The 27,513-nt window shown below is 36.2% G+C and overlaps 1 protein-coding gene across 2 annotated transcripts in view; it reads right to left on the bottom strand.

Annotated features, from left to right (window-relative positions):
• Positions 1-607: 607 nt before the first annotated feature.
• Positions 608-27,513, bottom strand: part of BRIP1 (BRCA1 interacting DNA helicase 1) — a 53,391-nt gene continuing 26,485 nt past the window's right edge. Inside the window, exons 14-19 of one of the 2 annotated variants that reach the window (XM_069874124.1) lie at positions 19,972-20,131; positions 19,112-19,233; positions 7,597-7,709; positions 5,243-5,325; positions 3,166-3,492; positions 608-2,476 (exon numbers count right to left, since the gene is read on the bottom strand). In XM_069874124.1, the coding sequence (XP_069730225.1) occupies positions 1,611-2,476; positions 3,166-3,492; positions 5,243-5,325; positions 7,597-7,709; positions 19,112-19,233; positions 19,972-20,131 (1,671 nt within the window). In that variant the 3' untranslated portion in view covers positions 608-1,610. The remainder of the gene's footprint in view (positions 2,477-3,165; positions 3,493-5,242; positions 5,326-7,596; positions 7,710-19,111; positions 19,234-19,971; positions 20,132-27,513) is intronic. The other variant, XM_069874126.1, reaches the window with a different exon arrangement.

Here is a 27,513-nt window from a genome sequence, read left to right on the forward strand (position 1 = left end):
AAACACTCAGCCCTGTTGTTTCACACAAGAAACAAAGGTTTCTATTGAGTAAGTTGTAAAGATCTTGGGCAAACCTTTCAGACCACGAATAAACAATTTCATCTGTACTATTTCACTTAGAAGATTATATAATAAATCATTCTTGTTTCCCTTGCACCTTAATATTCAACAGTAGTCTTTTAAACACAGGTACTTTCTTTTATCTACACAGTACCTTTCTTTCACAGGTGTAGCCATTCTGCCTAAACGTAGCTTTTCTTCGTCTGTATTGTCTCTGAACTTTCAATCCTTTAACAAATCAAAGATTTTATGAGTATTTTAGACAGAAGAGATCATACCTAGCTATTATATCTAAGTAAGAAAGGCATTTTCAATACTTTAGCTTTTATAGATTTGGGAAGTCCAAACAATTAATTCCAGTAGAGTTGGCTCACGCCTTATACTAAGTACTGCAAGATAATGCCTGTTAAAGAAATTCCAAGGTATTCATGCTACTCTTGCAAACAGACTCTCTAATATCATGGAGATGCATTTATTGTGTAAAGAAAAGATACAATTTCAACCCTACTGATACAAAAACATTCACAGCTCTGTACAGGCGGGCATCAACGTCAGTTAGATGAAATTCTATGGAAAAAGATCAGTTAACAATTTCACCTCTGCTCTCAGTCAAAATACCTACGAACCAATCTTAAGACTGTAAAAGTCCTACATCTTCATATTAATATTTGATGGAACTGAACACATTTTTCTTGAAGAATCAGACATAGTATGTTTTATTACAGAAAAATCCCAGCTGTTTTGATTGCAATAAATGTAAGAGATGTTTAAAATACTTTTTAAAAAAAAAAGTAGGCTGAGGAAGATTTTAAGACCTTTATATACAAATATACATTGTTATATATTGCATAGAAAATGCATTTGTAGGGCATACAGATGAGTACATGTTTTGATACGAATACATACAGAATCCGACCAAAAGAAACTAGATCCTATCACAAAAGGAAATTTTAACGAAACCTCAACTTATATATAAAACAAATAAAGACCTCTGGAGTAGCCTCTCATCGTCATCAAATATCAAAATGTGCAAATACTACTACTATTACACAGCTCCTGATGGACATTTTGACAAAAGAAATCGGAAGCAAACAAAGTAGTGAAGAATACACCTATTTCAGTGCCTCCTCTCAATCTATCACATTACTTCATCTGCAAAGAAGCTGTTCTATGTATTTGATGAAAGAAAAAAAGCCTTACCAAATACAGAAAACCATAGTTTGATTATATAGGTGTTCTGCTTTCCAAGAAAAACCCAATTGTTTGACTGTACTAATGGTGGATTAATTAAATCTGTGTTAGACAAACCTCCTCAGCCTATAATTACAAGTCAAATGCTACTTGGGCTTCTGTTCAGAATTTCCACACATGATGTCCTTAGCCATGCAGTTATGATGAAGAATTTTAATTGTATCTATAGAAAACTGCATGTTGCCTAATCTTCACAGGGAAAAACAAAAAAGTGTAACGAATAACCTGATAGTAGCACATATCAAACGAGAACTAGGAAGCCATCACTATGCTGCAGCGAGGCTGTGTTGTACATGCTGTTACTGTGTGCTAGTGCTGTTCAAGAGAGAACATGACAGACCTTTATTTCGTGACCTGGAAAGATTGATTTTCCGTTTTTTCGTGTCCATCTCTTGAGATGCTATCTGCTCTGCTGCTATTTCACTAGTCATCTCTGCCTTAACTGCACTATTCTTCCCCCCCTCGTTTTGCATTATTCCATGGAAACTTGTGCCTCTGCCACCATCATCACGATCAATCTTTGTTTTAGTCACACGTAGTGTTTCTGTGGTGTTGATCGCAAAAAGATCATCAGTGATTGTGGAGTTCCCACATTCAATCCAATTTTCATTTGTATTAGAGGTTGGAACCAGTGGCTTGGTTTTCTGTTCCTCTGACTCAACATCATCATAGAGCTCTGGTGTGAAGTAGATACTCTCATCCTCATCTTCAGCTTCTGCAGATATATTTAACATTGAAAGTTCAGATTTCCCTCCTGCTGAAGGAGCCTTACTGCAGGGCTCAATTTGAAGCTGTAGCTTATCAAGATGTTCTTCAGCAACTGGAGCCTCAGTATTTTTAAATGAAAAATTAGTTGTTTCCAGACATGATTCTGGTACACTTGGTTTATGTTCTGAAATTAATGATGACTGGCACTGATTTACATTATCAGTAAGTTCACCAGTCCTACACATATTCTTTTGTTTGCTATTAGCTGAGGACATGCAGTTCTCTGCTACAGGCTGAGGTGTTGAAGTCAGAGGTCCTTTCATAACATCAGTATTAGTCTGACCATTCTTTTTTCCTGTCTCTGTTTTAGTTGCTGGCATTTTGGGTTTGGAGTCCATATGTTTTCTTCTTTGTGTTACATGGTGAGAATGACCCTCCACATCAACTTTCTGGCCACCTGTGAAAAATCAGAAAACATTAATTAATTGTATATGCCTTCCCCTGCTGATTTACAACATGTTTAGCACATCAAAATTACCACCATTTTATTAGGTTTACAGTTATTTTATAATACTCATTAAGATCCAATAGAAACAAAAGCCCAGATGATACAACTATCAATAGATTAAGTGCGACATGTAAAAGTTAAAGTACGACTACATTTAAAACTTGTATTTACTGTGTTATTTACATCTTTCTCGCCTGAAATGAAGTCATAAGCTTTCCTAAAATTTAGCAATGGATAGATATTTACTCATAAAGCTGGTATCAGAAAACATTATATGAAAGGTGTGTCTCAGACACCAGAGGTAGCTTGAACCAAGGCAATCAGCTTGCAATAATGCTAATTTTCAGGTGTTTCAAATATCTTTTAAATTATGTTCATAGTTTTCAGTGGAAAAAGAAATTTAAGTGAAAACATTTTTGATTGTACGATAAATTTAGCAAATATTACCAACTGTTTTAAGAGAAGCAGATGGAATGACAATTAATTACAATCTGTTGAGCAAAGCTCATAAACATTTGTGAATAATTATTTTTGCACCACGTTACTGCTGTTATTTAAATATCATTTGTTTCTTCCAAAAAGGTGCAACTTCACATTTAAAATTGTTAATGAAGCTTTTCCACAGGAAATGAACATACCTTGTTTCACTGTTGCCATGCTGTTACTTGGCTGATTGGATGCTGAGGAGTTCCCTGAGCTGATGGCTGTAGTAAAATTAATTTCTGAAATCAACTTTTGCTCCTCATTTTTAGTAGGAACATCTGGCGACAGATGAATAGTTGCCTCCTCTTGAGAGGTTTGTGACAGGTCTTTTGAATTTGAAGGTACACGGAGCAATTCGCTGCTACACTCAGGTGAGCAGTCGATGCCTTTCTGGTTTCTCCTAGCAAATGCATGCAAGGATTCAAGCGCACTACCAAAATTTTCATGGTGCTGAATTTGTTGACGAATCCACTTGGATAATCCTAAGAAAAACAAAAAGGGAAGGAAAAAAAGGTGTTAACACAAAACTACACCATCTACACCAGGTACTACACATCAATAAATGGTACCCTAATATTGCACATACATCTACATGTGTGTGGCATATACAGGCTCGTAAGGATTTCAAGAAGCTGCTGATGAAAGTATGATAATGTATGTCTTCCTGTTCAGTGCTGGAAATAGATTTAATCAATGGTCTTCTTCTGATGAGTAATACTAGCAACATCATTTGTTTTTATTAAATGACCCTCGCCTTTTGCACTAATGCTTTTTTAAGTTCAAACTGCTGTGCTGCAAAAACATTGTTATAGTTCTTTTATGCCTGAGTGTTCATTTTGCTTGTTATCATGAATTATTAAAAAGTAACTTACATAGAACACAGCTATTTATCATCATACTGACAGGGTCAGGCAAAGATTAGAATACAATGAAGCTTTTACAACTCTATTTCAGATTAAGTAACAGTAACTCAGCTATTCAGAAAGAAGCACAACTGCTCAATAGAGCAGTTAGAGAGCATTGCTCTATTACATTGCTGTTACAGAGCAATAAGTTTTTTAATTCTCAAATACCAGATGTCTTGAGCTCAGTCACTTTTAATTGATGGTGGAACATACAGGAGTGAAGTAAAAATGAACTTGTTCTATTTTTAAGAAGTGTTTTTAAACTCATTTAAATATTCTTTTAATATTGATCAAAAAAAAAAATCCCCAAACCAGCAAACCTGACTCTTCTGTGAAGTTTTACTTTTTAAAAAAAGTATTATTCTTACAAAATCTTGAGCATATCCATTTCTTTAGTATTACTATATGCATTATTTCTTTTTATTTAGAACATTTAAATGCATTGTTAGCAGGAACAGGCATGACAGTAAACAGTTTGCCTTGTACTACAGCAGCGCAGCTCCACCTACTGATTGCACCGCAACATTATCCGTTTACATAATCTTTGCCCATCTCTATGAAATAGGGCAGGAACAAAGATACATGACATGTTCCTAAGCAGTTTCTTTCTTTACTTTAGCAAATAAATTAAAAAAAAAAATTGAAAAATGGTGTGTATGTATGATCCGTTTTATTTTATTTGCATTTACTTCTATCCAGAATAAAACTAGAAGTAGAAAACACTTTCTGTTTCTTGAGCATTCAAAGGTTCCACAAAAGGAATGGCACAGACTTTACCTGTTATTACCTAAAAAGCCAAAAAGTTAAAATCACACTGCTGGCTCTAATCATTAAAGCTCCCCATAGGCAAACAGTATGCATCCACTAGAGATTTGTCCCAACACCAAATAAAAATCTAATAACTGCTTTTTTAAATACATATATATACACATACATATATACACACACACACACACGTCTACACGTATTACTTATATTTAATAGGCAAAGATTAAGAGTCCTCAAGTTCTTACAGGACACATTTTAAGAAAGAATTCTCAAATTCTGCACACTGAAATTTCTATATTATGATCTGCATATCCAAAAGGGAAAAGAAATTGAAGTGACTCAACACTGGTATCATGTTTCAGAGTATTTAATGAATTAGCAGTACACCAGGGTACAGTTCTAGAGTTTTCAGTTTCAACTGCGCTATTTGAGTCCAATGGAGAGATTTCATTATGACTTTTCCTATGCACATGCATTTGTACAACCACATTCCTGGAATCCTGATTTTTCACTATTTATTAACATTAAGAACTTTCCAAAAAAGATTTTTAGAGCTTACCAGTTATATATTTGTTTGGGTTATTCCGGAAGCGATCATCAACTAAAATAAGAGCACCCCAGTCATTCCTGTGCCTTATACACCTATAAGTGTGCAACAAAAATGAATGTACACATAATTAGAGTGCACGTAGTAAAAAAATTGTGGGGATGAGACAACAAGGATTGTAGTGAGCCAGCTGGAATACACAAAAACACACAGAAAATGCTTTCCTACCATCAAAACACGTTAGATGCCATAAAAGTTTTCCTTCAGTTCTTGAATTTACTATATAAAAACAGGTAAACTGAAAAAAACCACACAAATATTCAGAGGCTAATAAACCCACAAGTCATTTGTTTTCCACTATAACTGGGTAGCATACATAGTGAGAGGAGAACACGTGAAACTGTAAACAAAAAGAAAATGGATTGATGGATTTGCTTCTAAGCCACATTATTCCTAGCTGTCTTTAGTAAAGAAACGCTACAGATCAAAGCTGCGAGTGATACAATTGAATCCATAATTGCTAGAAGTCTACAGAAATGAGCCAACAGTCACTTCATATGCGTTGGTATTATTTTAAACATTATTTGGATTTTTTTATAATACCTCCCAGAAAAAGAAAAATCATTAAACAACAGTAATAACAAATGAAATACGGAGAAAAATCTGTCAGTATCAGTTTAGAATTATTATCCCCATTGCATAACAAGAGGACAACTTCTAAAAATGATATCTAGAAATGTACACAAACCCACAAGTTTATCAGGGTCAGGGCTTCAAAGGGGAGTAACAAGGCTCTGTTTGGTTTTGGCTTTCCAAAGAAACATTATTTATTTATGTTTGAAGTTTCTCCATTATAAGAAAAGCAATCAAAAGATCTTTAAAAATCAGATTTCTTCCAAACTTTTAATTTTTTTCATTGCTTTAATAAATACTCTTCTAACTCATAGTTTAAATGAATTATGTCCACTGGAGACATATTCCACACTTTTAGGAAAAGCAGTGCTGCAAGGAATTCATAGCATGATTGTCACCTGGCCGTACACACCATCTGTTGTATTCCCAAAGGCTGCTATTTCATTTCACAGACTTGTTTTACTTCACATAATGTAACAGCACTAAATTAAGAGAAAAGTGCCAGACTGAAGAGTCTCATGCTTTTGCTCACTTCTATCCCTGCAGGCATCTTCACAGGAAGAAGCTTGCCTATCTACAGCAACTACTGTCTGCAGTTGTCAGAATAAGCTATATTCTGATTTATATCAACTTAGTAGACTGTTCTGGTTTTACACAAATAGTATTAATATGCTGACATCCTTTGCCACGTCTCAGTCTAGTCAGGGTTTAGTCTAATGGAATTCTGTGCAATTCATACGTTCATGTCAGTAGGGAAATCTATTTTCTCCATTAAAGTTTAGATTAGCATTATTTCGTTCAAATGATAAATTATACAATAAGCAATTTTCACTAAAACCAGACTTAAGTTAAAACTTATTTCACAGTGACACAATTTCTAACTAATTTCTTACTATTAACATTCCAACGCTTTTTTTAGCTTTTTCTTAGCAGATTTTAACTAATGCTTTTACTCTCCAAAGAGGAATCCAAGGAATCAGACCTGCCACAACAAGAATTTACAATGAGATTTTACTACGTACACTAATTTTTCTTTCTAAACCTTTATTTTTGTCAACACATTTGTAATAGGTACAATTCAAATAACTAGAGTCTTTCAGCTGACGTTTCTCTTCTTATCTATAAATCTGTGTCTGTATGCCTGCGACAGATGTGAGGCATCTAGGATGGATAACTGGATCTAACTACGTATACAACAAATTTTGTTGGGGAAGGATGAATTAATTCTATCCTGTTAATAAAATTTGGGGGATTTTTTTCATTTGACAAAGTAAGATCTACCACTTCTTCTAAATCTGGAAAGAGATCAGTGAGCATGATAATTGAATTGACCTTTTGCAAAGGTCTGGGGAAAAAAGCTATTTCTCCCTTTCAAAAACGCTTGTAGCCTAAACACCAAACAACTGTTCTGAGCCCAAGAGTGTGAGGAATTAATATGTCTGAAAAGATCTAGGAATTTTCGTTTGGTTTATATGCTCAAGAACTATTTGTCTCTGCAAATGCTTTCTCTGTATATTTAGGCTACAAGCAATAAAACCTGCAACAAAACCGAAGTGGATTCTGCATGTAAGACAGTTACCAGCACAGAACAGCTGAAAACCTCATTTTTACAATGAGGCTTCTGTCCCAATTTATCCCTTTTCTGTTAACAGAGATGAATTAATCCCTAAAGATGTCACATAATCAAAAGTTCTATAAATATACTATATATTCGATGATGTTGCTTCTCTCACCTTCCCAGGGCTTGGTTCAGAGCCCTATAAGCTTGGATTTCATACCACTGACTCCCAGGTAAAAGGCCTCTTGTATTTTTGTGCTGGTCGTTGTACTTCCTCTTTAATTCAACCTAAGAAAGAAATCATAAAATACCATTTTTAATCATGATGTTGAAAAGGACATATTCTAAAAGGGGAAAACAAACATTGATTAAATAAGCGAATGTGTAAAGTTTACGTGTAATAATAATAATTTACATGTAATAACACAACAACCACACACTTACCCAAATCTTTGTGCTAGCAAGAGAAGGATATTTTGCCTATTCACACAGGCAAAAAACCCAGATACAAGTAAATGGACTAACAAAACCACAGTTCTATTTGCTCATCTGGATGTAAATGATACAAGACAAATCTTTAGCCTTTCCTTTATCACAAACACTGACTCCTGATCTATTGGTGGGACCAGACCATACTTTCTCAAGCACATACAACTCCTTCTCCAGGAGCAAAGGAAGCACTTTAGAGACAGAGTGGCCTCGCCAAACATCAGAAGCCAGCAACACCAACTCTAATTCCCAGCCTGGCATCGCTATCTGCAGTTTGGAAACAAACATTTCCGTGGCTAAATGTGAAGCAAATGGGCAGCTAAGGTTTACAGGCCCATGGGTTCACATCAGGCAGAAAAGAGCATGCTTCTTTTTTTAAAAACACTCTCCCCTCACTGCTTCAAGAGAATCTGATAATCAGCTGCAAAAGAACTCCCCTGCCTCCTCTTTCTAATCATAGGGATAACTACACATAAAATGCCCAATCTGAATTTGAACAAGAATTTTTTATTAGGACATTATACACACTTCTGGCATATATAAAAAAAATTATTAATATTGGGGGGGGAGCTGATTTTTTTTTTAATAAACAAACATAAAGCTACACCAAAAATGGTCTTTCCATTGCTCTTTTGTACAGTATTAACCTTTCTAAACTGACAAGTGAAAGGACACGCTTCAGGAGAGAAAACAGCAGACTTCTAACTTCTTCTGACAGGTAACTTTCAAGTTGCATTTGGATAAGAAATTCTATTCTATGTACTTATGCCCTTTAAATTGCCTGTCAAATTTACAAATTCAATCTTTACGACTAGAAAGTAAATTCAGTTTGATTTCACAGATTTAATATTTGTTCCAGTCACTCACAATTTACTGACTGGCATGTGAGGTTTCCTTTGTATTTCACAACAGAAGACGATTTCTTATCAACAGTTTATGAACATTAAACCCATTCTTTAAAAAAGAACTTAAGTTTATTGGTGGCAAAACCAAAGGGTATTCCTCACCAAGGGAAACGTGGTATGATGTTGGAAAGTTTTGTTGAAGTCTTTACAACATAACCAATGACAATGTGCTCCTGTACATACTCTGCATTTGTGTTCAAGCTCTGGTAAGCTTTCTAACAATTTCCTCTTTTGAAGAAGTTGTTATCAGTAAGATTTTGGCAAATTGTAACAAATGTTACAAATACAAATTGTATCACAGTTTCTTGCTTCACTAGCAGCCTGTTCAAAACAGTGTTAGAATAACCAGTATGTGCTTGGTACTGATGAAAATTACATTTTTAATTATGTGCGTAAACCCACTGAAGTAACAGCAGAACACAAACCAGACAGATGATCTGCATTGTATTTATTACATTATCCTGTGAATAAAAAACATTGCTTTTACTTTCCTTTAATATATTATCGCATTATGCAGACCTGTACTGCTTGTACCACACATCAACATTTTATTTCTCAAATCATATAAAAATCCACATTCTCTTGGTTTAAATGGGTAATATATCTTAAAAACTTAGCCTTCCTTTCTTATTTAAAAAACGGTTAACAGAAAAGAAACATTCTGTTTTCTCACTTAAACACTCATGTCTCAGCATGAGATGACAACTTACATTGCTGAGAGTTCAGTTTTCATTATAAGTCTACTAAAGGTAAAAGGCCAGGGCATGTCATTTTAATGCAATCAGAATCTATTTCATTGTATAACTCTTACGTTATCAAGCATCAAATCAACGCCCAATTCAAAATGACATGTTACATATGTGAAAAAGCCAGTCTCTCCTGCTAGCAAATATCCTAAATGTGCAGTAAACCACAGGCTAGAAGGGATTAGTTAAAATGTCAAAAGACAGCCTTTTACTTTTACCTGTTCATCCTTAAAAATATACCCTTAGCTATCAGGCATGCTTTACAGACAAATAGCTTCAGCAAGCAGCAGTAGAAGGCCCGTGGCAAGCTCTGCCATCTTGTAGCTGTCAGACAGATTAGTCTTTGATCTATCTGGGAGGTCATGGTCACATTCACATTAACTGAAGTCTAACAACATTATACCTGCTAACCGCTCGTTCTTCTAATGCTTAATTAGTTCGACATCTTTCGCTATGGAATATTAACTGAGAAATATCAACAAAAATAAATGCCAGGAACAAATTTTTTTTTTTTTGTGACTTGGAAAAATATTTTTTGGGCAGTTTCTGCTACAATTCAAAAGAATTTTTAAAATGTATGTTTCAGACAAGTTTTTCTTCAATGACAACAACATTAAAATCCAATGAATCAATGAATGCCAACTTAAGTGTTGAATAAATCCTAAAGAAAAGTTACTTGTGATAACATTGCTTTAGATGAAGAAACTCAGACTTATTCTGGGTTGAATAAGTGATATAGAAGTACAAAAAGTGGATTTATATTGTGATTAACAGGCACTCTATCAGTCAGTTTATGACACAAAGCTCACAAGACCAGCTCAGAAACTACAGCTTGGTTTTCAACCCAAAAAAACCCTTCAAATTTACATACAGAGCCTTATCAGCAACGCACTAGGCTGAGATTTATTCAAAATTAACAAAAGCCATACCTATATTTAACAGCAAGATATACAAACAGCAATCTATTGCGAGCTAATTGTTTCTACAGAAAAATCAATAGTCGAACAATAACATTAACCCACTTTTTTTTTTCCTTTGAGTTGACTCCTTTCTGTAAATATAAAGATCTGTAAAAAGCTTCTCCTTTTTTTTGCAGTCAATTATAACTGAATAAGGAAATTAGAAACACTGTTTCGGTATATTTTAGATGTCTTCAGCTAAATGTCTGCACAGCATCCCATTTGCTAATTTACCCGTGATACAGGTTTAAGGAGAAAGCATTTAACCTACAAAGAATAAAACCCACTACGCTACACTACTTGTTACTTTTTCACAATTGTACCTCAGTAAAGCAAATGGTGCAGCAGACATTCATCCAGAATCATTTTCTCTCAGCCAAAGAACAGGACCTTAGAGCTAAAAAGCCAACCCTGTCAGGGCTGGGAATGTGCATTTGGGGCGCTCACCATTCATAATCAGAACAGTATAAAATTGCTTGACAGTGCTGGTATTACAATATGGAAGTTGAATGGGCTAAGCCACAGTATACTTTTTTTTATTTTGCGTGATTTAAATGAGCAAAATAAACCATGTTTGGTGGTACTTCCTCTGCAAAGTTTTGAGACTTTTCTAGCTGCGTTACTTTATTTAATCAAGTACAGTGCTATACTTTGCTTTCTGAAAACAAACAAAAAAGTCACTATAATCACAGTTAACAAGCCAGTCTTGTTCCTTAACAGGACATCCCTTCACAAACATCTTCAATTGTCTCCTGTTTTCTCTGGTAGGTTAAAAATGGCCTCCAGTTTGTAACCCATGGGATTACAAACCAGATTACCCAGAAGTCTAAAGACAAGACAGAAGTTCATGAATACAACAGCACTGTTGTGTGCATTTAAACACAGTGCTCATCTAAACCTGTATTTCTCTTTATTTCGGTGCCTGGCAGTGTGGCGACTGCCCAGAAAGAGACAACTCCTGCAAGGAAAAAGGCAAAGCAGCTTGGAACTGTGCCAATGCACGCACAGACGTGTGCAGGTAGGTACCTTTACACACACGCGTGTAAACTTATAGCCTTCACTCCCCAGCACTCTCCTCCATCTACTCTCAATGGAAATAAAAGTCAGAAAATGGATATAAGTGCTTTCTGGCATTCCATCGCCTTGTTTCTCTGGTTTTATGAGAGGAAAAATAGTAACAAAAACACAAATCATTGCTCATATCATCCAAAAAACTTAAAAAGACACATTCATGTTTAACATCTACTAATTCCCCACCTCCTAAAAACAAACAATCAGAAAGTGTCAGGTGGTCATTCCCTGTTTCCATCCCACAAAAAGACATAAAAATGTTTTTTAAGCAAATCTGCCATCCTAAAAGTCTCATGTGTCCAGTTAGTCTCTCTGTTCCACCTGAAATAGCAATAATTAGAATTCTTCAAGAACATTCTTGCCTTCTACTTTCCTCCTGATGAATGCCAAGTAATCATAAAAGTTTCTAAGTGCGGGAAAGTAAAAGAAATGAAAACCCATTTCTTTTCTTTTATATCTGAAAATCCTTAAATGGAAGTAGCATTAAATAGTGCAGCATTTAACTTTTCCCCCCCTCACTTCAAAAGCAATAACAACATCTGTGAGATTTAAGACTAAATAATGCACGTGTAAAGACCTGAGTGAGTCATAGAATATGCTTCAAACATCCTCACTCCTCAGCAGACCTACTAAAAGCTGTATCTAAACACAATGTCTCAATTTATTAGCCTACAGGAAAAGGGTATTATGGCAGGACGTTATCTTTAACTGCTCCAAGCATTCCAAGTGCAGTTTAATACATAGAAAACAGTATGAAATGATCAAATACTTATTACCTATAACATGGCAAACTGGATTGTGCATATCACAATAATTTATTAAGGCCATTCTAACCATCTCATATACCTAAGAAGTTGGTTGCCAGACAAACATAACACTCTTCTGCTTTCACAAAACCAAGAAAACCCCAAATCATGAGCACTGCAACACCACATATACTGTGAATAAGACATTATCAGCTAGAGACAATCAATACTTTGTACTGCTCATTTATCTTCCAGATGCTCTGTTAGACAGCTCCATTCTACCAAGGTCTCTAGCAGATGCAGCGCCGTACATGCTGCACCCAACACCCTCTCCACCAGCTGCCCCTTGCACAAACCAGTGGTTCATGCATCAAAGCTACATAAGCTTAAAAATACTTTATGTGACCTTTTCTGCCAGAAAACTTCTATGCGCACTTAAAAATTTGCCTTCCTCAGGTAATATTGAATGAAACAAGAAAACAACATCTCTACAGATCTAGATCTCAGACTAGAAACCTTGTAGAATGTTGCACCCAGACAACACACTTGAAGAGATACTGGGCAATGTTTGTTGCCCAACTGAAGACATAATCAGGATTAGGAAAAGTTACTGGAACTGGCGAAAAAGCCAAGAAGGCAGCAAGAAAGAAATTATACAAAGAGGACACAGTTACTGTGTTTCCCCCTAGCCCCAAAACTTAATTCACTTTAGAAGTTGAGTCAAACAACCCAACAGCAAACTACTGTCTATTAGATTCTACTAACTAGGGGACCTTCTGGGGCAGAAAACAGTACTACCACTTCATAAAAAGATGTATTTCTCTTACTTTGAATTCACAATGTATTTTATGACTAAATGCTTCCCTAGTATTCTCACTCTTAATCCCTGTGTTAGAGAGATGGGATGCTTATGTAATGTTGTAACCACTGAACACTGAGTATTGTCAACTACACCATGTGGCATCTCAGAGATCTGGAAGTTTTACGGTTTGACAAATCTTGTAGCACATTCACCCCAGGCCCATCTACTCATCTCAGTCTTGTAGGCTTTGAGGGACTGCGAACAAGTGACTAGATTAAAATCTAATGCAACCAAAACTCTCCTCTGAAGAGAAAATTCAATCCATTTCCAGTGAAGCAGAAGTGAAAAAAATCAAACAGCTTCCCTTGAGGTACAAGGCTGCTGCATACGCTCAGTGCCACTGCGGCTAAGGTGAAGTGGTAAGTGTCAGTCATCCTTACAAATCCCCAAGGTGATAGCTTCACTTTTAAAGCTTTCAACATACTTTGACAGTAAAGTAAAAACTTAAAGGTCAACACTACTTGCTAAGGACAAGATAAACACAAGAAAATCACTTTGGAATTTTTTATGGATCAGAAAAGTAAACTACTAAATGTAAAGGAAAAGTTTTGATTTGCTGTATAATTTATCCAAAGGCTTAACTTCCGGATATATTCAGGGATGATTTCTGTGATCTGTGCCAACATATTGACATTCACCTTGCACCAGGAGAAAAGAAATGCCATCCACTAGTCTTACACATCAAGTTGAACTTAAATGCTAAATTTCTTAGCTGGAGGAATGCTATATATTCCATAGGATTTCATAGCTGCTCCCACAAATCAAGCCTCTGCCATGGATATTTTTTTCTTAATTAACACAGTTTCTATTGGATCCAAGAGTAGCACAGATGGCTGTGACTTTGACAACCATTCTTATTTGTGGAAAAGTGAGAAGCAAAAGGCTTTTGAGATGTATTACTGCTTCAAACTGATGGAAGAAATTGCCACACCATCACCAATTTAATGCATTGATTGTTTTTTTCATAACATAGCTAGCTAGCTACACCTCCTGCCACTTCCCTTTGGGGATAAGAAGAAGAAAAACAGAGATGGAGATCTGCACTATCCAGCTCATTACCTTGTTAGGATGCGATTCTGCACACTGCACTATGTCTTAGTAATCAGTATCACAGCAACTTGCAATAACTTACAGTGTACTGCTGCAAGACAAGAACACACTCGTTTAAAAAATGCAGCAGTATATTGCCTAGGTAATTGTTATTTAACATCTAGAGGCTTGTTCCATAACATCCCACATTTGCATAATGAAAGTAATTGAAACTACATATTCCACCATGTTTCACAAGTGACACTACTGGAGGCAATGGAGAAAGTATTCACCATCATAGCTCACTTCCACCATGTAGCAGCTATTGGAAACACTTCTCATCAACAAACTCAGCCACAGTTCTTGAGCAATGTCACCACACAGAAATCACAGCCTTATCAAGCTTATTTTCCTTGCACATCTACTGATGTTAGAGTTTGACTGCATTTTTCTCTATATTTTCGTAAAGTTCTCTTAGCTGTTACGTGACTTAAGTACACTCTACTGTACTATGATCAAAAGCATCTGGAAAGGTGGAAGTGAAGAAATGCTCTCTGGGAAAGTCAGCTTAATGCTTGCACTTGAGAGTCGCCCATTATCAACATTTCATAGCAAGTTTCTTTATTTTCAGGTCCCCAAGGTAAGAACAGTAAATTATGACTAGAACTAAACAAGTCACACTTGGCTCCAAAATCAGATTTTCCTACCTCTAGTTTCAGGTCCCAGAGGTGGGCAGAGGAAATCCTGGTCACAGCCAAAGAAGTCATTTTTGGCTCTGAAATAAATTTTCCTGCTTTACTAGAGCCAAACCCTACCATTGAGAGTACCATAGCTTTAAGCAAAACTTTAACATTTCTTTTATATATTTTACTTTAGCAACCTGATTCTTCAGCAATATGAAACTGTTTTCAGTAACGCAGAATTAGGGTTTTGGTCTCTCTTTTTCAATCAGTATTGTGTATTATCAAGTACATGCCCGAGCCCTAATAATTTCTCTCTAACACTGACAAAGTGGTTTAGACTTCTCCCTTTGTGAAAATGAGTGAACGTAAGATACTAGTGCCTCAAATTTTCAAGTGAAACTAAATGATACTTTTTAAAGGTTCTAGAGAAAATAATGTAACTCATAAAGGCATACAGTTACTTAAGGAGACCAATTTTAAAAGGAGAAGTTGGGGCATACGTTTAGCACAAACATATGGAGAAAATACAATTGGATATTTTACATCACACTTGACAATGGGTTTCTTGCCCAAATACAGCCTGGTGCTTGGATCCAAAAATGCTACAGTTCAAAATATAGAAGAAAAGTTAATGAATAGTATGTTAGCATCAGATAACATGTGTATGGGATTACACATCTTTTTCTGTCACATTATTTATGTTCTCTAATATTACAGCTCACCGGTATTAGCATCAAGTTACAAATCATAAAATATATTTAGAAAGCAGGTTTATCACAGACAAGTAATATTAATGGAGATGAGCCAACATCAAACTGGCAACATAAATTATTGGTCTCCAAAGGTACGGTTCTACAAACCCTTATGGCTGTGCACAGTCCTAGAAGTATTAAAGGGATTACTCCCGCAAGTAAAAGCTACGTGCAGGAGTAAGGGGTTATGGAATTGAGTCTTAAGAGGACTTCTATTAACCCAAAAAGCAGACACGCAACTGTATTTTCATGTAGAAGTGAAGCACTTCTTAGTGATTTAAACCAATCCCAGAAGTATCTCATTCACAGACATTCCAAGGGAATTGTAAATCATTTGCACTTCCTATATTTAAACGGATGTCATTACCAATCATCTTATCAGGTTCTTTGTTTGGTATATCTACTAAGCACCTGTTGCTATGTAAAAGCAACAGATATCTGTGTTCATAATTTTATGTCTATACAGGTCTAACTCAACTTGTGTCACTGTGTTTTGACTTTTCCCCTCTCTGCTCAAAACTCAGGCTCCTCCCAAAATTTCAAAGTTGGATATTTTACAATTTTTAAATCAGTAAAGCATTTAGAAGAATTATAACAAAATGCACAAGAATAAAATGTTGTTGCCCTTTCTAATGTTTAGGTAAGGTCTGTTGGTCTAGAGTGACTGAAGTAATGAACAATTTGCATTTGTTAATAGACACAGACTACTAAAAATAGGGCATCACAGTGGTTTTATATAAAGTTAACATATTTTTTTTAAAATGTAGTGCTTAATTTCCTGTACCCTTTAATAATACACACGTTTCATTCCATTCTGGGAAGCAATAGTGTTGGATCAGCTCTCCCAGAAATACACAAATAGAATAGTTCCAGGTGAAAACTGGTTTGGGGTCCCATTCTCCCTCCCCTCTTTTTATTTTTAATTTTACATGTCAATCTTCACTATCAATAGCTAGTTCTCCTTAAAAATGTAACTGCAGTTCCTTTCCTGAGCTGACATGCAGCTGAAATAAGACACTACATCTTCCAAATTTCTATTGTATCTAAGCTTATGTTTCCACAAAGCTACTAATTAATCTTCTTCAGTGAACAGAGTGACCATCCTTCCCTCTATCCTTCTTCACACAACCGAGTAAGAGAAATGTGTGGTAACCCAAAACTTCTTGGGGTATCTGATAAACCTAAAGACTCGGACAAAATAAAGCATCATTCAATTTAAAGGGAAGTAGCTGGATATCACTTTGGATCCAAATTCTCCAGCAAAAGATACATTTACAATAAAAACAATTTTGGCATTATTCTAGAAGCACTACCACGCGCCAGAGGGCTCCTCAAATCTGATGCTAAGAGACTGGTGCATGCCCTTCTCTCATCTAGAATTGATCACTGCAGTGCTTTGTGCATTACCATATCTAAATATACACACTCAAACCTTGAGATGCTTGCAATTTGGCAGCTAGTGTTTCCATCCCTACTTAAAAATTTAGAGGTTTTCTTCAGTGCAATTAAAAAAAGAGTTCAACGCAACACTGATGTCTTGAATTTAGTTATCAGTAATGGGGTGGACTGCCTGTGATAGGTATTTGGTTGAACTTCAGTTAAAATCAAATACCCTCTTTAACCGTAAGCAACACAATCCACTGTGAACATAATTCACCCCTGACACATTCTTTTCAATTTAATTTTGTACATTTTAGAATACAAAAATATTGACTTTCTGGAAACCATTTGGAGTAAACTGTAAGAGTTCCAGGCATACTAGAGACCAAGTATTTCCAAAATATCATGTCAGCATATGCTTCTAAAACAACAAATTTCTAACTCTAGAAAGAGTGCTAAGTATTCTTTGACTGTGAATGTTTTTACACTGAAGTAGAGCATATTATATTTTAGTAAGACAAAAAAAGTTGTGGCTGAATAAGTGCTTGAAGAAAGTTATGCAAACACTGAAAGAACACTGCACTAGGCAGCCACACCAATATAACCTCAGTAGCCTTTATAGGATGTGGGTTTTTTCCAGCAAGGCTGTAATTAGGCACACACTGTAGACAACAAAGAAGTCTTTGGTTGTTCACTTAAGCTCAGAACACATCTCTAAAACCAAAGCTGACTTTGTTCGGGCTTTCAAATGGGAACCTATGATTTTCTTGTTTGATTTGGCATTATTAATAACCAGAATCCAGCTGTTCCTGGTATTTATTCTGTGATATTTCACTTTGTTGCTTGACTTCACAAAGTAGTCCCCAAAAGCTCTAAAAGGTTCACAGAAGATAAAGCAGCGACAGTGGCCATTGTCATTGGAAGAAGAGCGCTAGGGACCCAAGTGGCGTACACAGACCACTAAAAAATAAGTGGTCTTACAAAGCAGTCAATAATAAATGTTCTTTTTCAGTAAGTATAAAGAAAGCCCAGAAAAACATTTTTTCCACATATATTGGCTTTCTTTTCCTTTGTGAATGCCTGGCTTCAGCTATGAAGTGCCTATTCCAACGGAACATCACCTATCCCCAAGACAAGTCCTGTTGAAGTCAAAAGGAAGGAAGTATTGATGTGGGTAATCACACAGCAGTGCAAGCAGCAAGACTCTGCCTTTGGCCACTTGCTGAAAAACACAAATAGGCTCAGATTTCATTAATTGGAGGCAATTCAGAATACTATCTTTAGAAGGCACTTAGAAGGTTTTGCCTAAAAATAGATTAAATCTGAATTATGAAGAGAGCAGCGTCCTCAGCATCCAGGAAGAGTTTCTGTTACGTTGTATTCGCATACCTCAAAACTTTAAGCTAATACAGCCATTTGGAAAGGTCTACAATTCTACTCTCAGTTGAAGTGGGAATTGTCATACACAGTTACACTAAAGTAGGCAATGATAATTAGAAAGGCGATACATTACAATCAATAATGATCTAGTATGTGAAATACATTGCTTATATTATTATTTTACACTATAACTGTCTATCTTTGCACATATTTTCTGAAATAATCTTTTGATCAATCTGAATGCCTTACATAGTGATTTTGTAGCGTTTATCCTAGACCTTCACAACCAAATGCCTCACTGAAGTAAAAAATCAAGAAGCAACTTAATTTCTATATACATGACATGAGTTTTGGTGTATGAACACAGGCAACTGAAGATAGAAACATGTACTGTTGTGTGGCAGAGTATGAAGTCAACAAGCATTTTCACAACGCAATAGCCTTGACAGGCAATGTCAAACAAAGATTTAACACACATCTAGCATGATGTGCAGTTATTTAGAATGACACCAAAGATTCCACAAGATAGGCTATGCTGTTCCTCCTCTTACCTGTGCAGCAGGTAGCCTAACGAATTCAACTGGGCTGAGAAGAGTCCAATGATAAATATTTAGGAAAAACATTTTGCGCATAATTGGTGTTTTAAACATGACATAAAATAAAGTACAATTCTTAATTGATGTCCTACCTGAAGGTCCTTCACATTTGGAAATGGAATACCTATGGTTATAACTGCACGGGCATTCTCATCACAGAAATCCAAGCCTTCACTAACTTTTCCTCTGCATACAGCTATTAGGAGTGCTCCATCTTGAACAAGCCAGAGAGGAACATACAAATCATTCCCAGTGATAAAAATCAAGTACCAGAAGAAAGTTTCATCAACATCTTTTAAAGCGCTAAACATAAACAGTGTATCATGCGATGTTATCAGTCTGGAAAAGGTGAGCAGATATAAAAATAAAGACTTCATTATAGCAATGAGATTAACACCACTTCAATCAATAATATTGTGATTTTGAATAATCAGCAATAATAATTTTACTTTATGTAATACGGTGGTACTTCATTACACAAGAACCATATATATACCTTCAATAAAATTTTAACTCTTAAACCTTTGATTTTGCACTCCAAAAATCATGCTCTATTTTTTGACACATTACAATTCTTTATTGCCTATACTAATATTCAAGTATTTTGAGGATAAATCCTATAGTAGCTGTAACATAAGATGGTAAATCACAGTTATGCAATGTACTATACACTGGATTCTTTGAGAAGCCACTGCACCCTGCTGGACACCTAACTGCATATCCTTACACAGTTCAGTAGCGCCATCAGAATTACACATCATCCTTTGATCCTTGTATGCTTGTGCAACAACATAAAGAGCAGGTAATCTTCCTCATTTATCACAATAACTTATTAGGCTGAGGTTAATTTAACTGTTTATCCATACCTTATTGTTAAGCACTTTAAGAATCCCCTTTTTTAAAAAAACTTAAAGAGTCTGTATAAACTATTTTGTATGCCTGAAGAACGTACCTTTTTCTCCTGTACATTTTATTGCATCATAGTATATTTTCAGCAGTTCATCAAAGTCACTCTTTGCCCCTCTTTGAGGCTCAACAATGACTGTCTTAACCAGCTCCAGGTTTCTCCATAAGCCAGTATGCATCCAGCGATCTTTTAATTTATCCAACAGCTGAAACCAAACAGAAAAATGCAGAAGAGCTGTAATGAAAGGCCAATCACTTGAATTGTTCAAATAAAGCACGCAAAGCCATTTATTTTAGGGAAGTTATATTATTCAGGTTTTGTATTTATGAACACAAGTTTCCCTGCTGCACACTGTTCCACACAGCCATGCAACACTTTGTAAATGATGGCCACTAATTTTGTTCATTATAAACACTGCATGTTTTTAAGTTATCAAAGCAAACTCCTGAAACGTATGAAAGTGGTCAAGACACAGCATCTTCTGGTATTCCACAAAGCTAAAAGGAAGTCACTCAAAGAGAACTGGAAAAGAGCCGTTTTTCTGATTACCAAGTAAAAGATCTGTAAGTAGGACTGGAAACAAATTATAAGTTACATTGAAAAAAAGACTTGTTTCATTCTTAAATTGCCACAATATTTCAATATTTAAAAATTTACATAGATAAGTGAAGGAGGAGGTATCAATGTAGGATTTATCATCAGCCTCCTCTACTTCTTGAAGGCCCTGTCAGCTTTGTTAAATTTGATTCTGAACTGTGCACATCTTATTCCAAATCAGTACATGGCTCAAATCCTGCAAATACACTTGCTCCACACTTAGTGTGAACATAATGAAAATCAGCATTGTGTTGCATAAGACAAAGTCTGAAATTACCACAGAAACTGGAGTCAGGTGGGTCTGGCTAATTTTGCAGTTAGCAGCCATAGCATGCCCTTTCCTCAACAATTTCTACACTGATTTTTTTAGAAAGACAAGGAGCTAAAAGTCACTCCTTCACTTGACAAGTTTGCCTGATGGAGCACAGCAGTGCTCTCAAGACAAAAGCAAGGCAACAAACACATTTCAGAATGAACTGAGTAAATGGACAGAGTAAATACTTAATTTCACTCCTTTTACTGTGCAGTGACCATCAACATGTCACTACTGCACAGCAGAGTTACTGAGCTTCATATGCACAGAGATTTTTAAATTCAGAGATTCTGTAATAAGGGTTATGCTCTTAATTTGCCTGCATTCCCTCATCTCCACTCACTGAATCCTTTCTCAACGTTTTGCTTCAGGCTATATAAACTGCTCCATCTGGAACCCGCACTTGCCCTAGTCCATCGCTCTAAGAGCCACAGCATCCCTTAACTCCAACCCACTTGCCTTTCTGACACACTCCAGCCATGATCTCAGGATCTAGAATGGTTAGATTGTTACAAAATTAATCTGTCTCACGTTCAATGTACAGTTTCATCAAGCAGAACTAATGGTAACCAATTGTTGTCACATTTGACTTTACAGGGAGAACACCTGAACATTTATAGGAAACTGTTGTCAAGGACCCTCATGTATTTCACATTCTCAACACTAATATTTTTCTTGGACATTAAGTAATTTGGGCTAGTTCCACTTGAGATACATGTGGTTCAGAGGGGATAGATGATATTCTTGCCTTTTCATTAGCTTTGTTCAAGCCTCTATTCAGAGAATTATACTTGTGTACCACTGACGTGACACCAATTCTTAAGCAAGCATAGAAGGACAAAGTGATGAACAGCAGGGACAGTTTCCTACACATACAGATGTTACTGTAGAATAAATAAGCTCTTCTAAAAATGTCTGCAGTTCGTCGCCTTTTCTACCTGCTCTGTCACTTCCTGGCAGCATCCTGCCTGTAATCCCTTTTTATATAAAATACTATGAGTAAGCAATCATTGTCCATCTTGTCATCCACAGCCTGCCACTGTCCTCAGTGCTGGGGTATGATATAGAGATCACTCAATCCCACTGTATTTTTCTCATATTTGAAAGAAGTAAAACTTAAACTCATAGTTGGAAAGATGGCAATAGAGAACCTTCCTCCAACTTCTTCGGAAAACATCTTATCTCTTTTGTAGGTCACCTAGCCTCTCCAAGCAATTATCTATCAGGTTCAGGTTCCCTACTCAATTGACAGCAACCATCACAATAGAAAATCTACAGGTTTTGATGGAAATGGCTGAATTATTCATGAAAATCCTTGGCAAGAATGGAAAAATTCATTTAATTCACACAAAAGCTATTACCTCTTCCACTTGATGGAGTTTGCTGAATATGGAAACTTTCTGGTACCCAGGAAAGTATGCACAAACACATACAATACTCTATCCATGCTAGAGAGACAGACACTAAAACAACGAGAGTTACGGACATGACTGAATACAAATAAATAAAATATAGAACACACACATGCTTCATAAGAGCTAGGAATCAAGCGCAGGATTCTCATAAAAAATTATTTTACTTCATGTTGAAGAAGTGCAAATGGGAGCAAGATATAATGCCAGGAATCACAGGAAGCAACCATTAATGCCCACAGTCAGTCACTTTTCCTACCCAGGGGAATAATAGTTTCTGCAGTGGAAGGCAGTCTGTGTATATTTTATTAAATCCCTTAAAAATGGATTCTCAAATGGTTTATTAACAAATGGTCTTCCTCCAGGAGAGCAGAAAATCTTGTTAGAAAGAATCTGTCATCTTCCCATGCACTGAAGGTTGTCTACTTTCATAGCTTTTTCCTTTTTTTTCCTTTCTGCAATATCAAGACACCTGTAAGCTATGATCCGCAGAAACTCCAAGTTCAGTATTTAGAGTTACTGTCAGCATACCCCTTCTTAGGCAGCTTTGGAAGCACTCACTCAAAGTTTAGGAATGAGGGAAACACTTTTCTCAACATCTCTTGCCATTACTTATGTTGCACTCCCAGGCAAAATCCTTTCATCCTGTGTCCATAAAAGAAAAGCTCTGCTCCTCTCCATTTTCTGCTTCGTTTTATACGGTGCCAAAAATCACATTAGGCATTTCCCATGTTATGAAGCAAGACTAAATATTTGTTTAATGTGTTTTACCCTAAGGCAAGTTCATTGTCATTTCCAGCATCTTAATGAGGTTGAGAAGTTAACTTGCAGGAATCAAGTTGCTGGAGATGTATCTTTCCTGCACTATTCATTGCCTCTGATAGTCATTTTTCAAGTAGCAAATACTCCAGGCAAGGGAGGGTCTAACAGAAAACACTGTAACATGACGAGTTACTACTTCTGCTTTAGGGTTCTCTAGCTCTTGTCCTGATACTCATTTTCTTTACATAGAATAATCCTAAAATATTTTGCATTGATTGACATAAGTGGATTACATCTTGCCAGCAGAGTAAAAGAATCATCACAGAAGTAACCCGTCCTACAAAATGGGTTTGGGGAAGCTATGAAAAACCTAAAAATATGATAGGATGTTCAAGAGCAGTACATGACAAAAAGGAGAGGTTAACAACTCTGGCTTTATTGGCTAGTTTAACACCTATTAACTATTTAATAATAATTATCAGTTATGATCGTATCGCATATTCATATGTGCCTTTAAAACTATATGCTGTCTTGTTACTCATACATTTATATAACATCTAAACAAAAGATATTTCACGGTGCATAAAATTTACACAAATGCCTTGTAACCTTCTTAAAAGTCTGCCATTATACACCAAAACCCCCCACTTCTCCATATGTGGTATTTTTTCATCTTCTTTCTATCTGATTTTTTCCTTTTGGATGATAAAAAGTCCCACCTGTCATTGTTATTCAGATATAAAGGGTAGCTAGGGGAAGAAAGGAGACAGTCATTAGGTTTTTCTTAATAAAAATCAGAGTATTGGCACCACCGTTAGTGCAAAAAGTCAGAGGTTCCCGAGGGACTAACATTGATCTAAAAGCCTTTTCCCATGCAGAGCTCTTCATGTGTTTGCTACCAGAATTTTCTTTTTGAATAAGCACTGCTTCAAATCAAAGTGTGTCTCCAGTGGGCTGGAAACGTGTTTGAAGGGTCAAATAGAAGTTCTACACGCAGTCAGCACAAAACTTCAGAGATGGAAAACAGGCATCTATGGCCGACCCAGAGACTGAGCACCAGTACTTACTCTACTAGGCTCCGTTTGGGTAGAACTAAGAGGGCGTTGCTCCACTTGGGACTAGAAGAGCAGTTACTTGCAGGAAGCAGGGTTATCATCCCATCCACCAGCATGTAAATGTGACTCACAAAGACATACAGTGCTGCTATGACATGCTCTTATATTGTCTTTTAAGTATCAGTCCATTAATGCACATTCTACATACAGACACCAAAATTTACAAGACATGGAGTGAGGAAGAGGTGATGTGGTGACAGCTTCAGAAGGAGCTAAGAATATCTTGCAATACAAACATTTTCCCTTTTAGTTTCAAGGCTGTTACATAGTAGTGTGTTTTGGTTTTTTAAATGTAATACAGACACATACATCTTAAGACCATTTCCAGCTATCATTTGTTAAACCTGATGTGTGTCCAGAAACACCAAATGGAAAAGACCTGTGCCCTTCCCTGTTCAATACTTACAACTGATTAAAGAAACTAATTCCAAGGGACTCTAGATTCAACTAGAACGCTAGAGACATGTGGATCAAGGAATTCAAACATGGAATGAACGGATCCCCCAAGCTCTAGCAGATGGAGAAGAATATACTTCTACACCTACAATACTTCATGTTATTTTCCTAGCACACAGACTAAGGAAATAACCAGTTATCTCATTAAGCAGTTCCTTATCAGCATTTCAATTTCAATAATGCATTGAAGAAGAGAACAAATACATCATAAAAAAGAGCGTGGGATGTGCAAATCTGCAACTGATGGCTATTGTACGTGATTGAGTAACCAGAAAGAGCTAAGCAACTTAAAGACAGTACTCCAAACATCAAACAATAAGTATTAAAAACTTACAAAGAGCAAAAATTATTTAATTGAAAGGTTTTTTGTATATCCCTGGGAATGTGCATGCATCAGCTAGTCTTTTAAAACCATACTATTTAAGACAGTGGTATGCCTCATGTTTTAAATAGCTCTTCTTTAAATGTTATACCAGATGGAAATATAATTTATACCTTCTTCAATAACAGAAGACATGAATTTTCTATCTTTCCTCTCTTCTTCTTCCACTGATATAATACACTGTTTCACTCCAAGCCATTGAATAACTCACCCATTCAGAGAGTGCTTTTATCTTAGATAAGCAACAGGAGGAGGCAGCGGAGTGGAGGAGGCAGAGGAGTACAGATATCAAATTTATACACTGAGTTTCAATGTTTTTGCTTCAATGCAGTGCTTGTATCTTGACAGAAGAATAACAGGTGTCAAAACCAAATAAATAAGAGGCTTTTTTTTCCTCTACATCTACTGAAACCCCTTATGTTCAGAGAGAATGTCAAGAAGAAATGCAGTTTTCTTGTCTTGCTACAGGATGTTTCCCACCGTTTGGACTGTCTGCAAAAAAAATAGTACAGGTTGTTTTCTGTATCACAAGACAACTCAACCTGCATCCGCATCAGCTGCCTCCTCTCTTCCTTTCACTAAAAGGATAAAAAAAACCCCTACACTCTGGCAGATCCTTCTGCACATACATGCTATTAGGATGGAGGACATCACATTTTCCACTCGAACAATCCTCTGATGATCTCAAGGCACAGATGGTTTTATAATGTATCTAATTCCATAGGCATTGCATTACCTTTAGTAAGCTTCCAGGACCATACTGGTTGCTGAGTCAGCTGGTTCCTCCCAACAGCTATAACTTTTTGTTCATACCCCTTCTCCCATTGGTCTCAAAGCTCCAGTCTATTCAACATGATGGTTAATTACCTGGCTGAACCTTCTACTTCTATTTGAAAGAATGAAACGGTCTCTATATTAGTAATAATCCCAAAATATATCCAGACATTGAGTCCATTGCTTAAACTCCAATGGCTCCTGTTATTTCAAAGTACCTGTTGGTATTACAGGCTCAGTATTAGTTCACTTCTTGAAGAACTAAGAGGTTTCGGAGAAGTACAGAATTAGGCAAAGTTACTTGATAGTTCTCTGAACTAAAAGGGTCGGTAAGTCTCTGTACACAATGACTCCAAAACCTACAGGTACCTGACACCTCCAGGACTATTGGAACTCTTCAGTTTGAAGGAAACAACAGTTAACAAAGCCAATGTGGTGGCATGGGATCAGTAATTAAATCCATTTCTGCCTTTAGTTTTTAAAAAAACCAACCAAACACACACTAATTACATCCCCCAATAACAACAAAATCAACTTGGGAACAGAACACTGAAGGCACAGGAGATACCTGTCTATAAGCATTCATGTGAAAGGAAAAAGCTGAGTTTCCTTCCAAAAACAGGAGGAAAAATATTTGGGCCAACTAACCAATCAAATCTAGTGTTCATGATCCAAATCTTTAAAATTAATTTGGAATAGCACTCTAAAACTATTAAAAAAATCACACTATAGAAAGCACAATGTTTCTTAACAAGAATAAAAGGCCACATGTATGAAAAGAAAGCAACAAAACCCAACAGCATTTACCAACATCACCACAACCATTGCATGCTTTCAAAAGGACGGAGAACCTTTTAGCCACAAGTAATTTACCACACTGGCAGAGCTAATTTACATTCCATCTTTTTTCCTTCTTAATCAACCTGCATGTTTTTTCAACGGGGATTTTATTTTTAATCACATTCCTCCCCCCAAAAAAAGAAAAAAACCTCAGGTTTTGCTTGACACCCAGACAGTTGCACTGCACGAGGCCAAGAATAACTCAGGGCACTGAATTATTTAAGTAGTTGTTGCACTCAATTAGATTTTCATGAAAGGTTAAGCAATAGACTGATCCACAGAAACCTCTTCACGTTTATGGCAGGTATCTAACATAATACAAGGAGGTATTTCAATTTCATTCTTTTGAATGATTAAGCTGATATAGAATACTAATGTATCCACTCACCAAAAAAACGGTATTTTAATCTTCAAATTCTATTTTTTCCATTTCCAACTATAACACCAAAGTATTTCATTTGTGAAATAAAATCTACTTTCAAAATAGAATGTGAATTTCCCACTGTTAATGGGAAACTAGAGAAATACGCCAAATGCCCATATAAATACAAATGCACAGGTAATCTTTTCTTTATATGCCAAAATAAAGCTGATATAAAGCAGCATTTTAAAGGAAATGGGCCACACAAAGATATTATTTGCACTGAGGAGTGGCTACGCCTTCTTTCTACTGCATATTTCCCCAAGTATTTATTAGCATCACGGGGCTACCAGCAGCAATGCAAAGAAGCGTTCTTTTTGAACCAGACTTGGTTTACAGAGTACCAACTCCAGATCAAGTTCTGTCTGATTTCCTTTCCCAAAGTATCACAGAGACTCTGGAATGAAATGCTCCATAACTCCCAAACAGAAAAAAAAACATATAAAAAAAATTATTAAGCATTTTTCTGTCCTCAGGAAAAAAGAAAGCATTCTATTGTCAGACCAATAATTAAA

This window comes from Phaenicophaeus curvirostris, chromosome 21 (genome assembly GCF_032191515.1).
Source record: "Phaenicophaeus curvirostris isolate KB17595 chromosome 21, BPBGC_Pcur_1.0, whole genome shotgun sequence".
NCBI classification, from domain to species: Eukaryota; Metazoa; Chordata; class Aves; order Cuculiformes; family Cuculidae; genus Phaenicophaeus; species Phaenicophaeus curvirostris.